Source organism: Chelonoidis abingdonii, chromosome 22, assembly GCF_003597395.2.
Source record: "Chelonoidis abingdonii isolate Lonesome George chromosome 22, CheloAbing_2.0, whole genome shotgun sequence".
NCBI lineage: Eukaryota > Metazoa > Chordata > Testudines > Testudinidae > Chelonoidis > Chelonoidis abingdonii.
The window spans coordinates 22,254,117-22,270,190 of record NC_133790.1 but is presented as its reverse complement, the minus strand read 5'-3'; the positions used below and the strand labels follow the sequence as shown (position 1 = coordinate 22,270,190).

Sequence of the window (16,074 nt, the reverse complement as noted above, 5' to 3'; positions counted from 1 at the left end):
CATCCTGGCAATTAACACAGGGTAATTTATCCATTAAACAGTTTAGACACAGGTTACCACAACCTTCAAAGAAACACATAGACAATAATACTATTTTACTCAAGTATCTTCCTAAATGTTAATATTTCTTTTCTGATCTTTGAATTAAAGCCATAGCAATAGACAAGTCTTGTTTGCTTACATTACAAGACCTGAGCAAACATCTACCCTTCTACCTCTAACAATGCAGACTTGCATTTCAAAGCTCTATTCATTTACATATCTTCCGAACCAGTTTTTAAAGTTTGGCTATGGGTCAGGTTAGTCTGAGAGTCATTAACTCTTTCTGGCCCTGTCACCTTTCAATGAGATATTATATCACACTTATAACGTTACATGCCTGTTAAAGAACTTAACATGGGTCCTAACCAGGTTGCTATTGTCCCTTGGCAACAGTGCTTTTCATGGCAGGAGCAGCACAGTTTCTTATATCCTGTGCCACAGATTGAAGGCAGTGTTGCTAAGCAACCTAGACAGTATTTTTCAGTGGCTTACCAGCCTGTCTGACTCCTTGCAGTGGATTAACCTCCACTAGGGTGAATGGTTATAACTGTGTGTTCCCCTTCTGGCTATTCTGGATTGAATATAAAGAAGACTATGGGGCTGGCTGGAAAGTAACAAACCCTTCTCCCTTTCCTTCCCCTTCTAGACTGGAGGGACCAGAGGTACCTTTGCTGCAAACATCCATGAACAAACATCCTGCTCAGGCTGGGGCCTTACTTGCCTCAACTCATACAGAGCAAAGTAGCTGTAATCAGCTGTTCCAGATGGGTAGCACTAGTTTCTCCTCATGCCCCCTTACTGTGCCTACCCCTCTAACCTGTGTACCATCTTGGACACGTGGCACATGCCATCCTGCTCAGACTAGTCCAAAGCCAGTGCTATTGCCTCCCTCGTCCTTCATGTCACGTTTGAGATGTGAATCAGAAAAGGTGAGTTTCATGCAGAAGTAACTAGAATACCAGACAACTGGAGTTGGCTGATGAAGTTTTACTGTCCGACTTTCTTCCAGGACTCCCACCCCTTCTTGCCTGAGCTGGCCTGTGCTGCCTCTAGCTCCTGGTCCTGCCTTTTTAATAGATCAAGTTAGATAGGCTCCAAATGCACATCAGTCCTTTCTCCTCCACTTGCCACAGTCACTGCAGTGACAATCTGAAGCAACAATTTGCTTTTTGGCTAATTGATGTGTGTGGTATTGCACTAGAATTCACGTCTTTCCTGGTCCTGTCCCCTTCTCAGCAAGGTGTCATTACTAGCTGATGACATCTGAGAGTGCTGCTCTAACAAAAGGTTCAGAGTACCTACAGCCAGATGAAATCTAGTTGACTGACTAAATTCAGCAGCCCCATGTATGCCTGCAGGTTTCTTTAGCAAACAAATGGAGGGGAAGGAAGGAATGGGATTCTGCAAACATTTGAACAGCATTTAAATTCCTCTGCTCTATGGCAGAAGGGATGAGTTGTTTACCCTTCCAGAAGGGATGGGAAAGCTCTGACTTCATGAAATATCATGTAAGGAGCAAGGCTGACTACAGGCACTTGTGGACACCAAGTAAATGCAGGGTCCCCCTCAGTGGAAGGAGGGCGTAGTATGTTAGGCCATGTACAGAGAGTCCTGTTCTAAAGCCCTTTGTGGCCCTGCTCACCTGAATCCTAGTTGAGAGGTGAGATGGCTGTATTTGTGTCATCTTATTGTACGCCTGGCTTTGTAGAATGAGGGTCAGCCCCTGAAGAGTCACGTGGAAACTTTTCTTGAAGACCCTCAACAGGCCACTGTGGGGAAGGAGAGGAAGCAGCCAAACTCGGAGGGACATCTACTGCAGCCCGAAGTTGCCACAGGAAAAGAGAGCAAGCCAAAAACTGCAGGTATGTTCTCAGTTCTAAATTACAGCAGCCATCCCCAAGCCATCCCTGACCTGGCAGCACCAAAAGCCTCCCTCAATATATGCAAGATTGGGTTGGAGAAGAGGCAAAGCTACCTGCTCATTGAGTGGGAGGGAGCTGACTCTGTGTTGGAGGAAGAAGTCAGCCATTTGTTTTTTAAAAGGTAAGATACAAGTGATACAATTTTCTATGCTCCAGGATGTTCAGAGGATTAACTGAGAGACAGGTTCTCCAGAAGTGAAGGGTGGGAATCTCTAGGGCAGTGGTCCCCAACCTTCTCATCTGGCGGGTGCCAGACGAAGGACCACTGCGGCGGTAGAGCACCCACCGAAATACCACCGAATTTCAGCGGCGACACCTCTCAATGACGCCACTTGCTGTTGACAAGTGATGTCTTCGAGAGGCGTCCCCGCCGAAATTCAGGGGCGACGCCTCCTGATGACGTCATTTGTCGATGGCAGGCGGCGTCATTGAGAAGCGTCCCCGCTGAAATGCTGCTGAAATTCAGCAGCATTTCGGCGGGTGCTCTCCTGGGGGCCAGGACGCAGGCGCATTAAGATGCTCCCGCGGGTGCCATGGCGCCCGCAGGCACCACATTGGGGACCACTGCTCTAGGGCCTAGCCTGGCCAGAGAGACCAAGAGCAAAGCCTATTTTAATGCCGGGGAGTTCATACAGCATAACCCAAATACATCCTCCTCCCTGTCTCATAGAATGGTAGAACTTGCTAGAGAAGATGTCCCATAATGCAAGGAACAATTTCACTGATACAAGTAGGTTCTGGAGTACTGCTTACCATCAAGGCATGAAAAACACTCTGAGGGCTCCAGAAAGGGGAAGGGCTAGGGAAAAGAGGTCACGAGTGCAGCTAAAACCACAGCTTTGGGTTTTATGGAGAGAACGAATGGAGGGAGAGGGATAGTCAAGGAAGCAAGTGACACATTGTAGCACTCATCACAGCAGTGCTTTGATTGAATGCCAAATTTTATGTGAACCGTAGTGAGCAAGTAGGATCTGAACACAGCAGCCTACAATTCAAAGTGGTTGTCTGCACTATGGCCAGGGTCTATCTTTAATTATAGCATGAAGTGCAGGTTCTAAATGTTGCATAGGATTGGGGTGAGGTGCTTCCGCCTAATGTAAATTGGCGTATCTGCTGCTTGCTCTTCCTGGCCCACAGCACGATAACAGGTCCAAAACCACAGATCCTTAGTGCTGCTAAGCCATATGCTGAAGGACCCTACAACTCATGCATACACAAGTTGAATTTGGAGTGAGTCAAATGAACAGTAACTAGTACAGGCTCTGTAGGGTACTGTATGTTGGAAATCTTGGCCTATGCTCCATTAACCTCTTGTGGGTCATGTTCCAGTCACAGGTGAAGAACCACTCTGCTGTTAGCCCGGGAAGAGAGGCTAGAGGTGGTGGGGTGTCTATTTTGATACAATAAATAGGCTCAGAGAGTTAGGCATTTAGTTGACCCTGTCACCGTGCAATGCTAAACAGTCAAACTAGGCTTAGCATTTTGAATACAGAAACCTCAGCCTGCCTAGTACCAGGCCAAATACACCATTAAAAATCCTTTGAACCTTTTATTAAAGATAAGAGAAAAAATCAAAACAGTTAAAGAATTTGAAATGTATGTAATATATGAAGCCTTTCATTTTAACAGTATCCCTTATTCTCTTTTTCTTTGGCTGTAGAGTGCTTGTATAAGGACTCTGCCCACCCCCATTTCTGACAGTCTTTTAGATGGTATTAAAGATGGTAATAACTTGCCCTTTTGGGGGGGAATGGAGAAAATTAGTTGGGAAGGGCTGGAGCTACAGTTCCTTTTAAAGTCTGATCCTGTTTCCTTGCAAACAGACAAAAACACACTAAAAGGGAGAGAAAAGAACAGTACAGAGAGAAAATGCAGCTTCTGTCTCTAGTGCTGAATTTTACTTACAGGCCTGCTGCTGGAGAAGCACAGGCCCAGTACATGGCACACCACTCCGAGGCCTGGCAAACTTGTACCAGCATCAGGCTTTGCTTTTAGCTGCCTCTCTGGTCGCAGGCTCACAGCACTTTTGCAACAGTGGCAGTCCTGGCAGGCTAAGAAAGACGCTTAGTAGAAAGACACAAAAGGAGACAGAAGAAACAAGGTGCAGGAGGAAAATGATGCATGAGAGAATAGGTGAAAGCCAGAACCAAAGTTTTATACCTCAGGTGGCATTTGGAATTTAGCCAAAGCTAGTGGACGTGGTGATATCATCTGTGTTCATCTCGAAATCAAGACAGTGAAGGGCCAATGATGTCCCAAAGGATCCTGAGGTCCCAGGAGATGATGTGAGTGGAAGCCATGACATGAAGCTTGCTCCCTTTAGTTTACCCATCTCAATCCTCCCCCAAAGTCTTTTTTTTAAGGACCTCAAAAGTCAAGTAATGAATGAACTAGCCCATCTTCTCATTGTTCTGCTCACCAGTTAGGCCTAATTTCTGACACAAGTTTTTTCTGTTTGACTTCCAGTCCCACACTCTTTTGTTTACCAGACGTATCAACATAGTTGCTGATTTATAGCAGGCGGCCTTTTTGTTTGGACTAATTCAGTCTATCTTAATTTTTGCTGACTCTAAGCAATTTTATGTAACAGGCCGAGTTGGACTTTCATTATCTTTTCCCATCAACACTTACTGTTAGGTGATTGGATCATTTTATAACTTTTATCCACTTTTCCACAGTTAAGCACACAAGTGGGATAGGTCTTTCAGGCTCCGGTTATTACAACAGAGGCAGCACATCACATGATAGCAATCAGAACCCACAGGCATGCCACTGTGGTAAGTTTTTGCTTATAAGCCTGTCTGTTTCCCAGAGAGGAAGAAGCAGGAAATAGACAGAACCTCAACAGCATCATAATATGTGTGCTTTGTGTTTGGTTTCAGTTGAAAGTCAGAGGAGGCAAGGCTATTCCACGGAGGGAACAGAGCTGCAGAAACAGCTGGAAGCAGAGCTCCAACACATCCAACAGCAAATGCAGCATTACCATGATAGCAAGCAGGAGCTCAAGTACGTAGTGAAGTCTCCTTTAGCCAGCCTCATTGAGTGCTCTTAATCCAGTGTTGCATTTCTTTATGGAAGTACAGTTCTGATCTGAAAAGTGACACATTCTTACTCAGCAGATCTGTCTCCTAGGCCTGTTCAGTTACATCTGCTGACCTAAGAGAATAAGAGTTCTGGTTTTTCTGTTTACTCCTATTAGACCCGTACTGCCAATACAGCTTGGAGGGAGTTACCTTTTTGTGCATCCTTGTCAATTGTTTACTGTTACCTGTAGCAACCACTGAAGGAAATGTGGCTATACTGGTGACACTGAGGGTATAATCTGAAATCAGTGGGTTGAATTGGTATAACTGAGTCAGAATGTCGACTTCAGACTCTCCTCCTCATAAATTCAGACTCCTAGTAAAGACCCCAGCTTGGCTTTCAGATCCCAGCCTGATTTTGTAGAACAGGCAATTAGAAAAATGTTGATTTAAGTAGTTAATTAGACACAAACCTATAACCCTAAGTGGGATTGTAGTCACATTTCAGAGTGGAACAGGACTTTAAGGGGGAACCTACTGCTATGGAAAGAAGCAGCAGTGGATCAAAAGTAGGAGAGGAACACCCACCCTTTCTTGTATTCTCCAAGGACCCTTTCTCACCATTTTCCTTCTAACATCCAGAACCCAAAGACTGGAAAATGGGTCCCTTATATGGCAGTGGTGAAGCCAGTTTTTCCTACAGTGGGTCTGATGGTGCCTAACGTTTAAAATACGTTTCAGGAATATTCTAAACTGGCTCTCACCACCCAGCTTTCAACTAATATGCTGTGGCTTGGGTTTCATCCCAAATTACTTATACCTCCCACCTGGCAGCCAGGCATTGCATGCTTACTGCTAAAAGACACTGGAAATGCAATCTCTTTTATAACAATCTAGAAAGATGCTGAACTCTTCCCCATCAATGTTTGCTGGTAGTGAGTGTCCTGGGCATCTACAACTATTGATGCAAATTAGTTAAATGCACAGTGAGCCTTCTGTGTCTCACCCTAGCTTGCTGTGATCCTATTCAGAACAGGCACCATTTAACCTGTTCCCTCAGGTCATGCCGGCGGCAGGCGCGCATTCTGCACAAGTGGCTAGAAATGAGTACCGGGGCAGTGGAGCAAGATGTTGTGCAGCAAGTTCAAGAAGAGCTGGATCAGGTATGTGGACAAGTAGTGGTGTGAAGGCCAGTCCCACACAGTTACTGAGTAAAAATTTTGAGAAATGGAACCTGCCCTGAAGGGATTAAGTCTAATCTGGATGATTGTGAAACACAGACTGAAGGCACCAGGAGGCAGTTGTGGGAGATTAGTAACAGGAGGATGGGTAAACTGTTCCAAGCAAACGGGCTAGTGAGAAACAGGGCACAAAGTCGATTAAAGTATTCACATTTTTCTCACCAGGCCACAGCTGCCTAAGGAGCAACCCAGTCCTGTCACTTGATACTTTACTATTCAAGTGGGGTAGTGTGAAAGCTGTTCAACCAAACAGCATCAGAATGCTTACAGACTCAACTTGCTGGAATGAATTGTTCCTGACTTCACTAATCATTTAGCCTGTTCATCTTCCCTTCATTTTGTCTTGTAGTTGGAGGTGCAGATCAAAGCTCTCACCAAAGTGTTGCTAGAAGGGAAACATTGTCTGCAGAGCTACATCACCCGTGTGGAGGATATTCGCACTGCTTTGGATATGTAACAAGTCTAAAACCTTGGAAGGGTTGTTCATGCTCAGTGGTAGAATGGGCTGGCTGTTCGATCTTTGATTATCTGCTTTTGATGTCAGAGAGGACATACACCTAATGTACGTGATCTCTGACTTTGTGAAGGGAAGTAAACCAAACTGCTCTACCAGTTAAATGTATGTTTCCTTTTGCTGCATGCATATGGGAGACATTACCTCCTTTATTTACCATAGCTTTGATAAGGAACAGGACACTGCTGTGCAGCACAAAGCTGCACTCATCACAGTCCTTAGCTGAGTATTCATAGAGCCCATCACTATAGTATCTATTTAAATGCCCTTGCTTATTAAGAAGCTAAACAATGCTGATAAGACTTTTAATTTCAAACATTTTAAAATAAGAGTTAATGTTCATAAATCATAGTGTGACATACAGAAATACTGGGCTAGTGTTCCAGTTAAAAAATTAAATGGATTCTCTCTGCAGGAGAAACTTACAGCATGGCTAGTATTCTCCAGAAACCCTGCCTTTACTTCCTCTGATCAGTTGGTAAGACATTCCTGCTAGCCAGCCAAGTTTCCACAGTGCTAAAACCACTACAAAAAGAGCTGATCTGGTGCGGAATGATCTGTTTGACACATTCATAGTAAAGAGAACAGTAGCAACTTCTGTCAGCCCCTGTTAGAACTGGGTGCTCAGATACTGTGATGGCTGAGGAGTGAGGAATTTAAAGCTTAAATTTATTTTGGCCACAACTAAGACAAAAGGCCTCAGAGGAGGAAGAGATTCAATCTCTCTTCCTCTACCCCACTGCAACAGGCTTGTGCTGTTCACAGAGCCTCTAGCACCTGAAGGGTAATTAGTCATAGCTTCAACCTTTAGGGCTGATGATGTCTGGATGCATTTCACGCCTAGCTAGAATAAGAACATTGTGATGAATAATACACAAGTTCTGAACTTCCTAGCAGTAAGGGGCTGAACAAAGTGGGGGGGGTGACGGGGGACTAAGAGCGATTTTAAGCAGCCCCCATTTAATATGAGGAAATGCTGACTCTTGGAGCCAAAGGATTAGTTCTCTCCTACGTTGACCAAGACAGGTCTAAATAATCAAGCTCATCCTATGAGCCTTTGGCAGGCTGTATTACCAGACACTGAGCATAAGTTAAGTGTATAGGGCTTGGCCAGCTGTACATACTTGATTCTGTCTTCTCCAGCACATCCAGGGGAGACAGACTTTCCTTTACAGTGCTCAGTCTCATTTTTAATTAATTCTAAAAGTTTGTTTCAGAAGATCCCCTTGGAACTGCAGGCAGATCTTTAAAAAAAAACACCAGCTGCCCCTCAAGCTGAGAAGGAGTAGATGACCTCACAGGAAGATGGGAGGGCCAGGTTTGATGATAAGCTAGTCCATTCCTTCAAGCTCAGGGTGTCCCATTCATTTACAGGCAATAGACTTCCTTGGCTCAAAATAGAATTTATTCAGTAAGAACAAGCAGTACATTGCAGGAGAAGTGAGTTGCTCTCAACCCTTTTGGCACCAGTTGCTGTTAATCTCATTACTGGTCATGTGAAGCTTAAAACTCCTATTCTTAGTGTCATGTTCCATACATTAATAAAGGAGGTTGTTACTATTTCCATCTAACCCTTCTTCGCATGAATTAACAGAAACTAAAGTTGTTGGAGGATGAAGCTGCAGAGCACTCAGCCCCAGCTTCTCTCTATCAGCAATGAGTGCAAAAGAAAAATGGAAGTTTGGCTTTTTGGTAAGTTAAACAAATATTTGCAAGTCCATTGAAGGATAGAAAAGCAAGTTAGTGCACATGGGGAGCAAGCTTGGATTGCCCCCAAGGTCCATAATGGTTTTTAATACACAGTCAGTGCCCATGGCATTTCATTCTGTGCACTAAACTATAAGCCCTGATATATTTAAAATTGTTTTGTACAGAGAGAAATTCCCACATCAAGACCTCAGTGTTAGACCCTGAAGGTTATGACACAATACAATAAGCAGCAGCATCTGTACAGCAGAAGGGGAAACATACTTTGGCTGCATCCCCACTGCAACGGAGAAGGAGTTTTGTATTGATGGAAACTCCCCCATGCAATGAGAAGGGAGCAGACCCCAAACCACTTGTTACTGTTTTATGTCACAAGATTAATCTCAGTAGTTTTTGGGTGACTGAGGAGAGTAATTACCATTCATACAAACAAAAAATCCTTAAGGCCTGGAATGGCAAAAATAAAACTATGGATTGGGAGAAGAATATGCAACAGTCTGACTGCTGCAAGCTAAAAAAAATATACTTTTTTCAAAAAGATGACAAGTTCAACCACATGGAATGTAGACACAGTGTTTTCAGGTTTAAAATACAGTGCAAAGTCCAGTTTTAAAGGGACAACAACAGGTTAAAAGGCATTTAAAAATTAGTTTCCATACCTGTTACCAGTATGTTATTAAACAGAATTTGAGTCTAATTTACTGGTTTCAGCACTGATGCCATTAATGTAGATTGTGCATTTCACCTAGGTTGGAAATGGAAGTACAACTAGGCAATTTGACTTCCTGGCTTCCATACTTGATGTTGTGTTTGCATTAGACATTTCTGGCTACTGCAAGTTTGAAAACCACATTTTACAGAAGTGAAACTTTGGGTCTAGGTCAACCTATCAGTGTCCCTTTAAAGGTAGCTAATCTTTCTGCCTTCCCTGGTCCCCGATAAGGACCTACAGGCTCTGTATGAATGTAACTAGTTTGCAACACATTGAAGAGGAGAGTGTTAAAGACTGTAGGCACAGGATAGGATAGAAACCACCCTGGTCAACATTCTTAAAGGCATCTGTACCTGATATGTATATGGATATCTGATTATTTTACTGCTCTCAGCATGGGTATGTGATATAGGGCAAATATTCCTACCCCAGTTTTACACAGCAGTGTTGTTGAATAATTTTCCTCACCCAGGTCCTGCTGAGTGATAGTTTCCATTAGTGAAACATTTTTCTTGTAAGTTTTGAGTTCCTTTGTATACAAAATCCTCTTGTAGTTTCTAAAGGGACCCCAGAGCCTCTCCAAAACGGATTTTCTGTCCAGGTTTGAGATGGAAGTTGAAGTCCTTGGGTGCCTCGAAGATCAGAACAATAGTTGAGCCCAGGTTAAACTCCCCTAAATGTTCTCCTTTCCTCATGGGGATGCCCTCCTTGTTATTGTTGGTTATGAAGCTGAAGTCATTGTAAGAGCCTTTGGAGTAAGAGGGGCTGTTAGTACGCAAATCCTGCAGAGAGAGAGAAAGGAATATGATTTGCAAATTTTAGTATGCTCTGTCCATTTACTAGGATTGACAACTCCCTATGCCTGGGCTACAGTTTCAAATAGTAACATGCAACAGTGCTAAATACAAGGTGGAAGAAAAGATCCGTACAGCAGACACCCCCTTCAGATCCTGGGCCTAGACTACATTAGTCGAATGAACAGTAGTGCCAATTGAGTAATACTTGGTAGAAATCTTCTGAGTTAACTTTAGCTTGCTATTAGTTATGAGGAAATCAAATAATGAATCAGCTATGCCTTGTTTCCTCACATGAGTTATATAGTACCACTGACTCATTAGCAAAGTGAAACTTCAAAGGCAGGATTCCCACTCACCCTGTCGAAGTAGATGCGGATGGAGCCAACGTTTGTGGCTCCTACTGCTGTTAGGGAGAAAAAGCCATGTTTCCAATCACCAGTAAGTACAACCCGCTCATTGTGGCAGAAGAGTTCCTTGATCCAGCGGGCAACACCAGGATTCACAGACATCAGGGAGCCTGTAGTAAACAGGAAGAACAAGATGAAGTATTCTTTGTTCCTGCAGCAGTATTTTGATAGATTTAAGGCACAATAGTTGAGAGACCAAAAAAAAGGCCAGATTAAAGCTCATTTCTAAGAAGTGAGACAAATGCTAAGTATTACCAAGAATATGAAGGATCAGAAGATGCACAGAGGTTCTATTGCACTGTGCACAGCAAGTAAAGCCTTCAGCTGGGCACTAGAAAAAGTAGAACTGTTGTTAAGGGTTATGTCTACACTGCAGCTGGGAGTGTGCTTTCTAGCCCAGGCTTCCAGCTTCACTGTAGATATACTAGGTGGGGAGCAGATAACACACAAGTGTTCTTCAGCTCATAGAGCTGCTCTATCATTCAGCATGTCCGAGGTCCTGCTACATCCCCTAGAAACAACAGGAGCTGAATGAAGGGAAAATATTTATGCCAGAAACTAAGGCATATTAACACCCCTCCACAAAAGATATATCAACCTAATTAATTTTTGCCCTAGGCTCAGACCACAATATTTCACCCTAATGCCATCTCTCAGAGTTCACAGCATCACCATTACTTGCCCTGAAAACACTGCTGTCACCAAACAGGCGAAGAGCAGGAACCCAGCTCCCTAATGAACTCAAAACAGAATAAGCCTCTTTCTGAGCCTGGATTACTGAGTGCTCCACAGGAGCTGACTAAGATCTGACTACACATAATGGCTCTACCTCTAAAGTCTAGGGATGCAGACAAAAGTCTTTATATCTAAGGGATGAGCTCATTGGGCTGCCTCACCAAAGCTATGCGGGGGGCAGGAGGGGAAGCACCCCAGCCAACCCCCGCCAGTCTCTCAAATGCCCTTTGCAATGTGTGAAGAAGTGGTTCTGTAGTACTGCAGATCTGAGTCACCATAGCTGGCCAGATTTGAACATGAAGGATTAATAAATGGATCTAGGATCCCAAAAGAAAATGAATCACAATAGGAACCTTACAGGTTTCCACCCTGTCACACAATACAGGGGAGCACACAGTGCATTAGAATGTTTCATTAGAGCCTATACTCCTGTGCACATTGCTCTTTTACAATGGATCTCCTGGCAGCATTTCCCTAAGAAACCCCTGGCTTAAAGGGTTTACTCAGCCACAAACCTTAGCTTCACGCTGAAGCTTGGCAGATCAACTTTCTTGCCAGGTCTTGTCTCTCTCTCACACATAGCATCTGAAACCGAAACCAAGTCCAACTCCTCTCTTTGTTCCTAGGTAATTAAAAAAATGAATTTCCATCTGCTGGACTAAGGAGCATGACTGTCTGCGAAGGAGAGGGCAAAACTCCATAACCAATTCAAATCAAGTGATTGTGCTTAGTCATCCTCTGAGTCTCTGATGTGCAGGGTTATCCACAACAATCAGATGCCCCTCTGGGGCATCCTCTCTTTTACCAGCAACAGGGCAGTTTACTGTTGTGGGTGGGGAATGCCCTTGTTCCCTCTCAAGATGCTGACTGGCATTCTTCAAGCTCTTAACAGCCATTTCAGTGAAGTCTTCTGGAAACAGATCTGGGTCTCCCTACCCCTCTGTGTTTAGTTGAGAGACCGTTATTCATCTTCAGCATGGATGATTTGAGTTAAATTGGTAGACTAAGCCCTGAAATTCATGAGCACAGTATTCAGGATTTGGGGGGAGCATGATCCTCAGGGTGTTTTTTATGACAAACTGCTGCCCTCTGATTCTCTAGCACATCACAATTCAGGTGCTCTGACTGAGGCATCTCTCAGTAATCCCCCTGCTTTTACACCTGCTCTGTTTCCCCATCTTACTTATGGAAGTAGAAGCTACCTGGGAAGTGGCGTCTGTGTGACACTCTCCAGTCAGTGGGTGAGTGGAAGCAGTGATAGTCCCCAGGCGCCAGGTAGATGACACAGTGGTAGAGCTCGTTCCCCTCCTTTGTGACTAGCTGGTTCTGGAATGAGTTGGGGGATGAGGCTGCAGTGGAACAGCAGAAGACAAAAAAAGGTTAAAAAGAACAAACAAATCTGTGAGAGAACGTATTGTGTGACAAGTCTTCAATGGGAAATGTGCTACTGTGATACTCAGAAAACCAGTGTTAACAGCAGATCACTAAATACAGCCCACCCAGTGACTCTGGGAGCATTCACTGGCAAGAGAGCTTACATGGATGAATCAGCAACAGAATTCCAAACATGTAATCACCCTCATTGAACACACTTGTTGGGACCATGCAAATCCCTTTCAGGATACATGGTAAGTAGATGAGTCAGCCTTAGAATTAATTCCTTGGATGTCTTCAGTGTTGAGCATGCTCTCAGGCCACACCTTCTGCAACTATAAACCAAATGTTTTCTTTCTTGTGTTATTAACAACCCTTAGATTATTGAAACAGGAAGAACTACAAAAATCTAATTTACTTCTCACTACTGATGCTGTTCACTTTTCCACTTCCTTCAGCTTGGACAGTGAAATCAGACTTGTTAGTGTTTGGGTTGTGTAAATGCTGCAGGAGAAGGCTTCTGGCAAATTTTATTTTATAATAATATACATTTTACACCAAGCTGAGTTGACAGTGTTCCTTAACCCCTAATATTTCCTATAAACTGGAGGCTGATACCTGGATCATAGAGGGGGACACAGAGCATGCAGTGGGAGGGATTTGCCTTGTCAATTTGTCCTTTGCCTGCTCCCTGTTACTTCTGGGACAATTCAAGCTGACTGTATGTCCCTCTTCAAAGGCCCATTTTGGCTACAGGAAGCTTTGAAAGGTAGTGTTTCAAGGTCAAGAATCAGCATTTTAAAAAGCTCATGTCCCTTTAACACAGCTAGGTTTTAAACATCTTTGAAGTCCAAGCCCAGAAGAATCCAAAGAACTTTAAATAGCCCCAGCTTCCCCAGACAAAGCAGCAGGGGCTTGAGACGGAGTCTCATCGAACACAAAGAATTTGTCTTAAAAGACACCTCAGAACTATTGAGGTGCTGACAGAAGTTGTGGTAATGTCCCAGCTTACAAAATGCTATAGTTGCGTCTGCATAAACATTACAAAAACAATCCTGCAGATTTCAGAAAGCGCTTCTTTCTGTGGCATATTGCCCAGACACAGCTTTAACAAGAGATCTTAACACCCAGCCCAAGAGCCTTGAAGACAGAGCTCTATCTCCACAGAGCAGGCACAGCAAACTTCTGCACAGTGCCCCAGCGCTGACCTGAAAGGCAGATCTCTAGGCATGAGAGCAGAGATCAGTCTCCATGGGGGTGAGGGGAGGGAAGTGTTGCTACTGCATAAACTGGGTCTAATAGAGTAGTTCCTACAGATTCAGTTTTTGCTAGCCGAACATCTGGGCATGTTTCAGCCTCCCAGCAGAAGCAGCTTCATTATGGTCACAGACCTTGACACTACCCACAATCCACCCAAGGTAACCATGCACTTGAGGGAACTGAAAAATTAAAATGTAGAGGAAAGGGCTGAATCAGATGAGCCTGCAAGAGAGAGACAGGCTACTAAGGAGATTGGGGAATCCAACATGGAACATTACATCCCACATGTTATTCCTCAGTTTGAGCTATAATGAAGCAGAGTTGCCTATGCTGCTGGCAAAGCTTTGAGAGCAGACAGGTATGATTCACCCCCTCCCTGCAATTACTGGGAACAGTGAAATGACAGAAACAGGCTAAGGGCAACTTACTTTGGCTAAACTGCATGTCTTCTATGCTGGTGCACGGCCCCAGGAAGGACTCCAGCGAGTAGGTGACACCCTTCACCTGTTCCACTTCGCAGTTTTTCACTTGTCCAAAGTTCAGAATCTTTCCATCTGAGGGACTGATCTACAGGGAACAAAAATAGTAAAATGCAGTCAAAATCCATGCATCCCTCACACGTAGCCATCAGAAACACAAGTCCACTGATCATTTGAACCCCAAAATTTCACACCTCTTCCCCATTATAGAACGCCTCACCCCCACAAAAGGATAAGCCTAGCCTGCTTTTGTTTCAGACTTTTGATATTTTCATAGACCAGAAAGGCAAATAGGAAGGCACCTAAGTGAGATCCAGAAAGACCATCATTTATTCAGAGTGAATGCCAGTGCTGTGACCACTAAAGGGAGCTACAAGTTTCTCTTTCAATGAGTGTGCCTGGTCTAGTCCTGTGCCTCGAACAAGTCAGGCTGGACTTTACCCACCCCAACCAAGTAGGTCAGTTAGGGCCATTATCTGTTGCCATACAAACAGGCTGGATATGGGTGTAACCAAGAACAACCACCCAGACAGAAAAGGGGTGAGTGACAGACCCACAACTTCACTCAGGCCAGCCTAATATTCAGAGTTTTGGCCTACAGACATAGCACACATTCCAAGGTGAGGGATGGGGACATTTACACATCAGTGTGTAGCTCCACTGGAACAAAATAAACATTGTTCCCTCCTCCTCACCACACTGTGATAGCAGCAGACTGGCCGGGACTGGGGCTTCAGCTTCCTGCGGAAGAACTCGCTGAGGTTTCTATAGTGATGAAGATCTTCGACGGCTGCTTCCTTCATGTTCACTCCAAATGTCCAGATATACAGGCTGTAGACAGGCTTCCGGAGCCAGGTGGGCAGCTCAACCTGGTTCAAACGACCCCAGGCTCGTGAAAGCAATCGTGTTGGTACCGATTTGTACAGAGAAACCTAGAAAGAAAGGAATTACACCATGCTATTTCTGTTCTTTCCACTGCTCAGCGCTTTGTCCCTTTGCTCCCAAAATGGAAGAATCCAATTCATTCCTACTGTGACTCCCATCACTTCAGTGGAGTTACACCGAGGATAAAATTACCCTGAAGTCTTCCATAAAACAAGACCAGAACCTTACCCTCCATGCCCTCATGCTGATGCGAAGGGATGGGGGACCAGATGGAGCTCAATGTAAACCCTTCCAATCGCAGCTCAGAAGCCCTGCCAGCCAGGTACCATGGAGGGCAGCTACAATGCATGCACCCTCTTCCCCTTGTATGCTGAAGCTTCATATGCGAGTTAGTGGAAATGGCTCCCAGGAGGCTCTCAGAAAAGCAGTGCATTTGGAGCAGAGAGTCTTGTGGCACCTTATAGACTAACAGACTAATGCATTTGGGACATTCTATTATAGGACTAATTGGAGGCACTGAAACATGACTAATATATTTATTTTTTTGAACGACCCAAAGAAAACTGACTTAGAAATACATTTCTGTCTGCATTTCAATGCCTAGTGTGTTGCTTCTCCCACGCCCATCTATTTCTGGAATTACAAAGTGCCTTGTCTACACATAAAAGGAGCACCGCCCTTTACTACACTGGTATAGTTAAAGCAATACAACTCCTCTAGCGTGGACACAGTTATGCTGTGCTTATACCAGTGTAGCTTTTTACCATAAAGACAAATAAACTATATCCATCTATTGCACCTTTCTACTGGTATAACTGTGCCCACACTAGGGCGTATACCAGTGTAACTACAGTGGTCAAAGAAAGAAACAAAAAAAATCACACCGCAAATTATAGTTTTATCAGTACAAGAACTGTGTGTATACCAAGCCTTAGTGTTTAGGCAATTCCAAAAAACTCGCTCACCTGTTGTTTGT

At 44.1% G+C, this 16,074-nt stretch overlaps 2 protein-coding genes across 14 annotated transcripts in view; one reads left to right on the top strand and one right to left on the bottom strand.

The window, feature by feature from the left end:
• SFI1 (SFI1 centrin binding protein) overlaps positions 1 to 6,840 on the top strand; it is a 63,848-nt gene extending 57,008 nt beyond the window's left edge. For 7 of the 8 annotated variants that reach the window (XM_032773728.2, XM_032773730.2, XM_075059981.1 and 4 more), the window contains 6 exons: positions 689 to 971; positions 1,751 to 1,904; positions 4,643 to 4,741; positions 4,847 to 4,970; positions 6,048 to 6,150; positions 6,578 to 6,840. In XM_032773728.2, coding sequence (XP_032629619.1) covers positions 689 to 971; positions 1,751 to 1,904; positions 4,643 to 4,741; positions 4,847 to 4,970; positions 6,048 to 6,150; positions 6,578 to 6,685 — 871 coding nt within the window. In that variant the 3' untranslated portion in view covers positions 6,686 to 6,840. The remainder of the gene's footprint in view (positions 1 to 688; positions 972 to 1,750; positions 1,905 to 4,642; positions 4,742 to 4,846; positions 4,971 to 6,047; positions 6,151 to 6,577) is intronic. The other variant, XM_032773729.2, reaches the window with a different exon arrangement.
• Positions 6,841 to 8,129: 1,289 nt separating this feature from the next.
• PISD (phosphatidylserine decarboxylase) overlaps positions 8,130 to 16,074 on the bottom strand; it is a 42,567-nt gene continuing 34,622 nt past the window's right edge. For all 6 annotated transcript variants that reach the window (XM_075059989.1, XM_075059988.1, XM_032773736.2 and 3 more), the window contains 5 exons: positions 14,909 to 15,145; positions 14,163 to 14,301; positions 12,303 to 12,449; positions 10,315 to 10,475; positions 8,130 to 9,943 (listed from right to left, as the gene is read on the bottom strand). In XM_075059989.1, the coding sequence (XP_074916090.1) occupies positions 9,719 to 9,943; positions 10,315 to 10,475; positions 12,303 to 12,449; positions 14,163 to 14,301; positions 14,909 to 15,145 (909 nt within the window). In that variant the 3' untranslated portion in view covers positions 8,130 to 9,718. The remainder of the gene's footprint in view (positions 9,944 to 10,314; positions 10,476 to 12,302; positions 12,450 to 14,162; positions 14,302 to 14,908; positions 15,146 to 16,074) is intronic.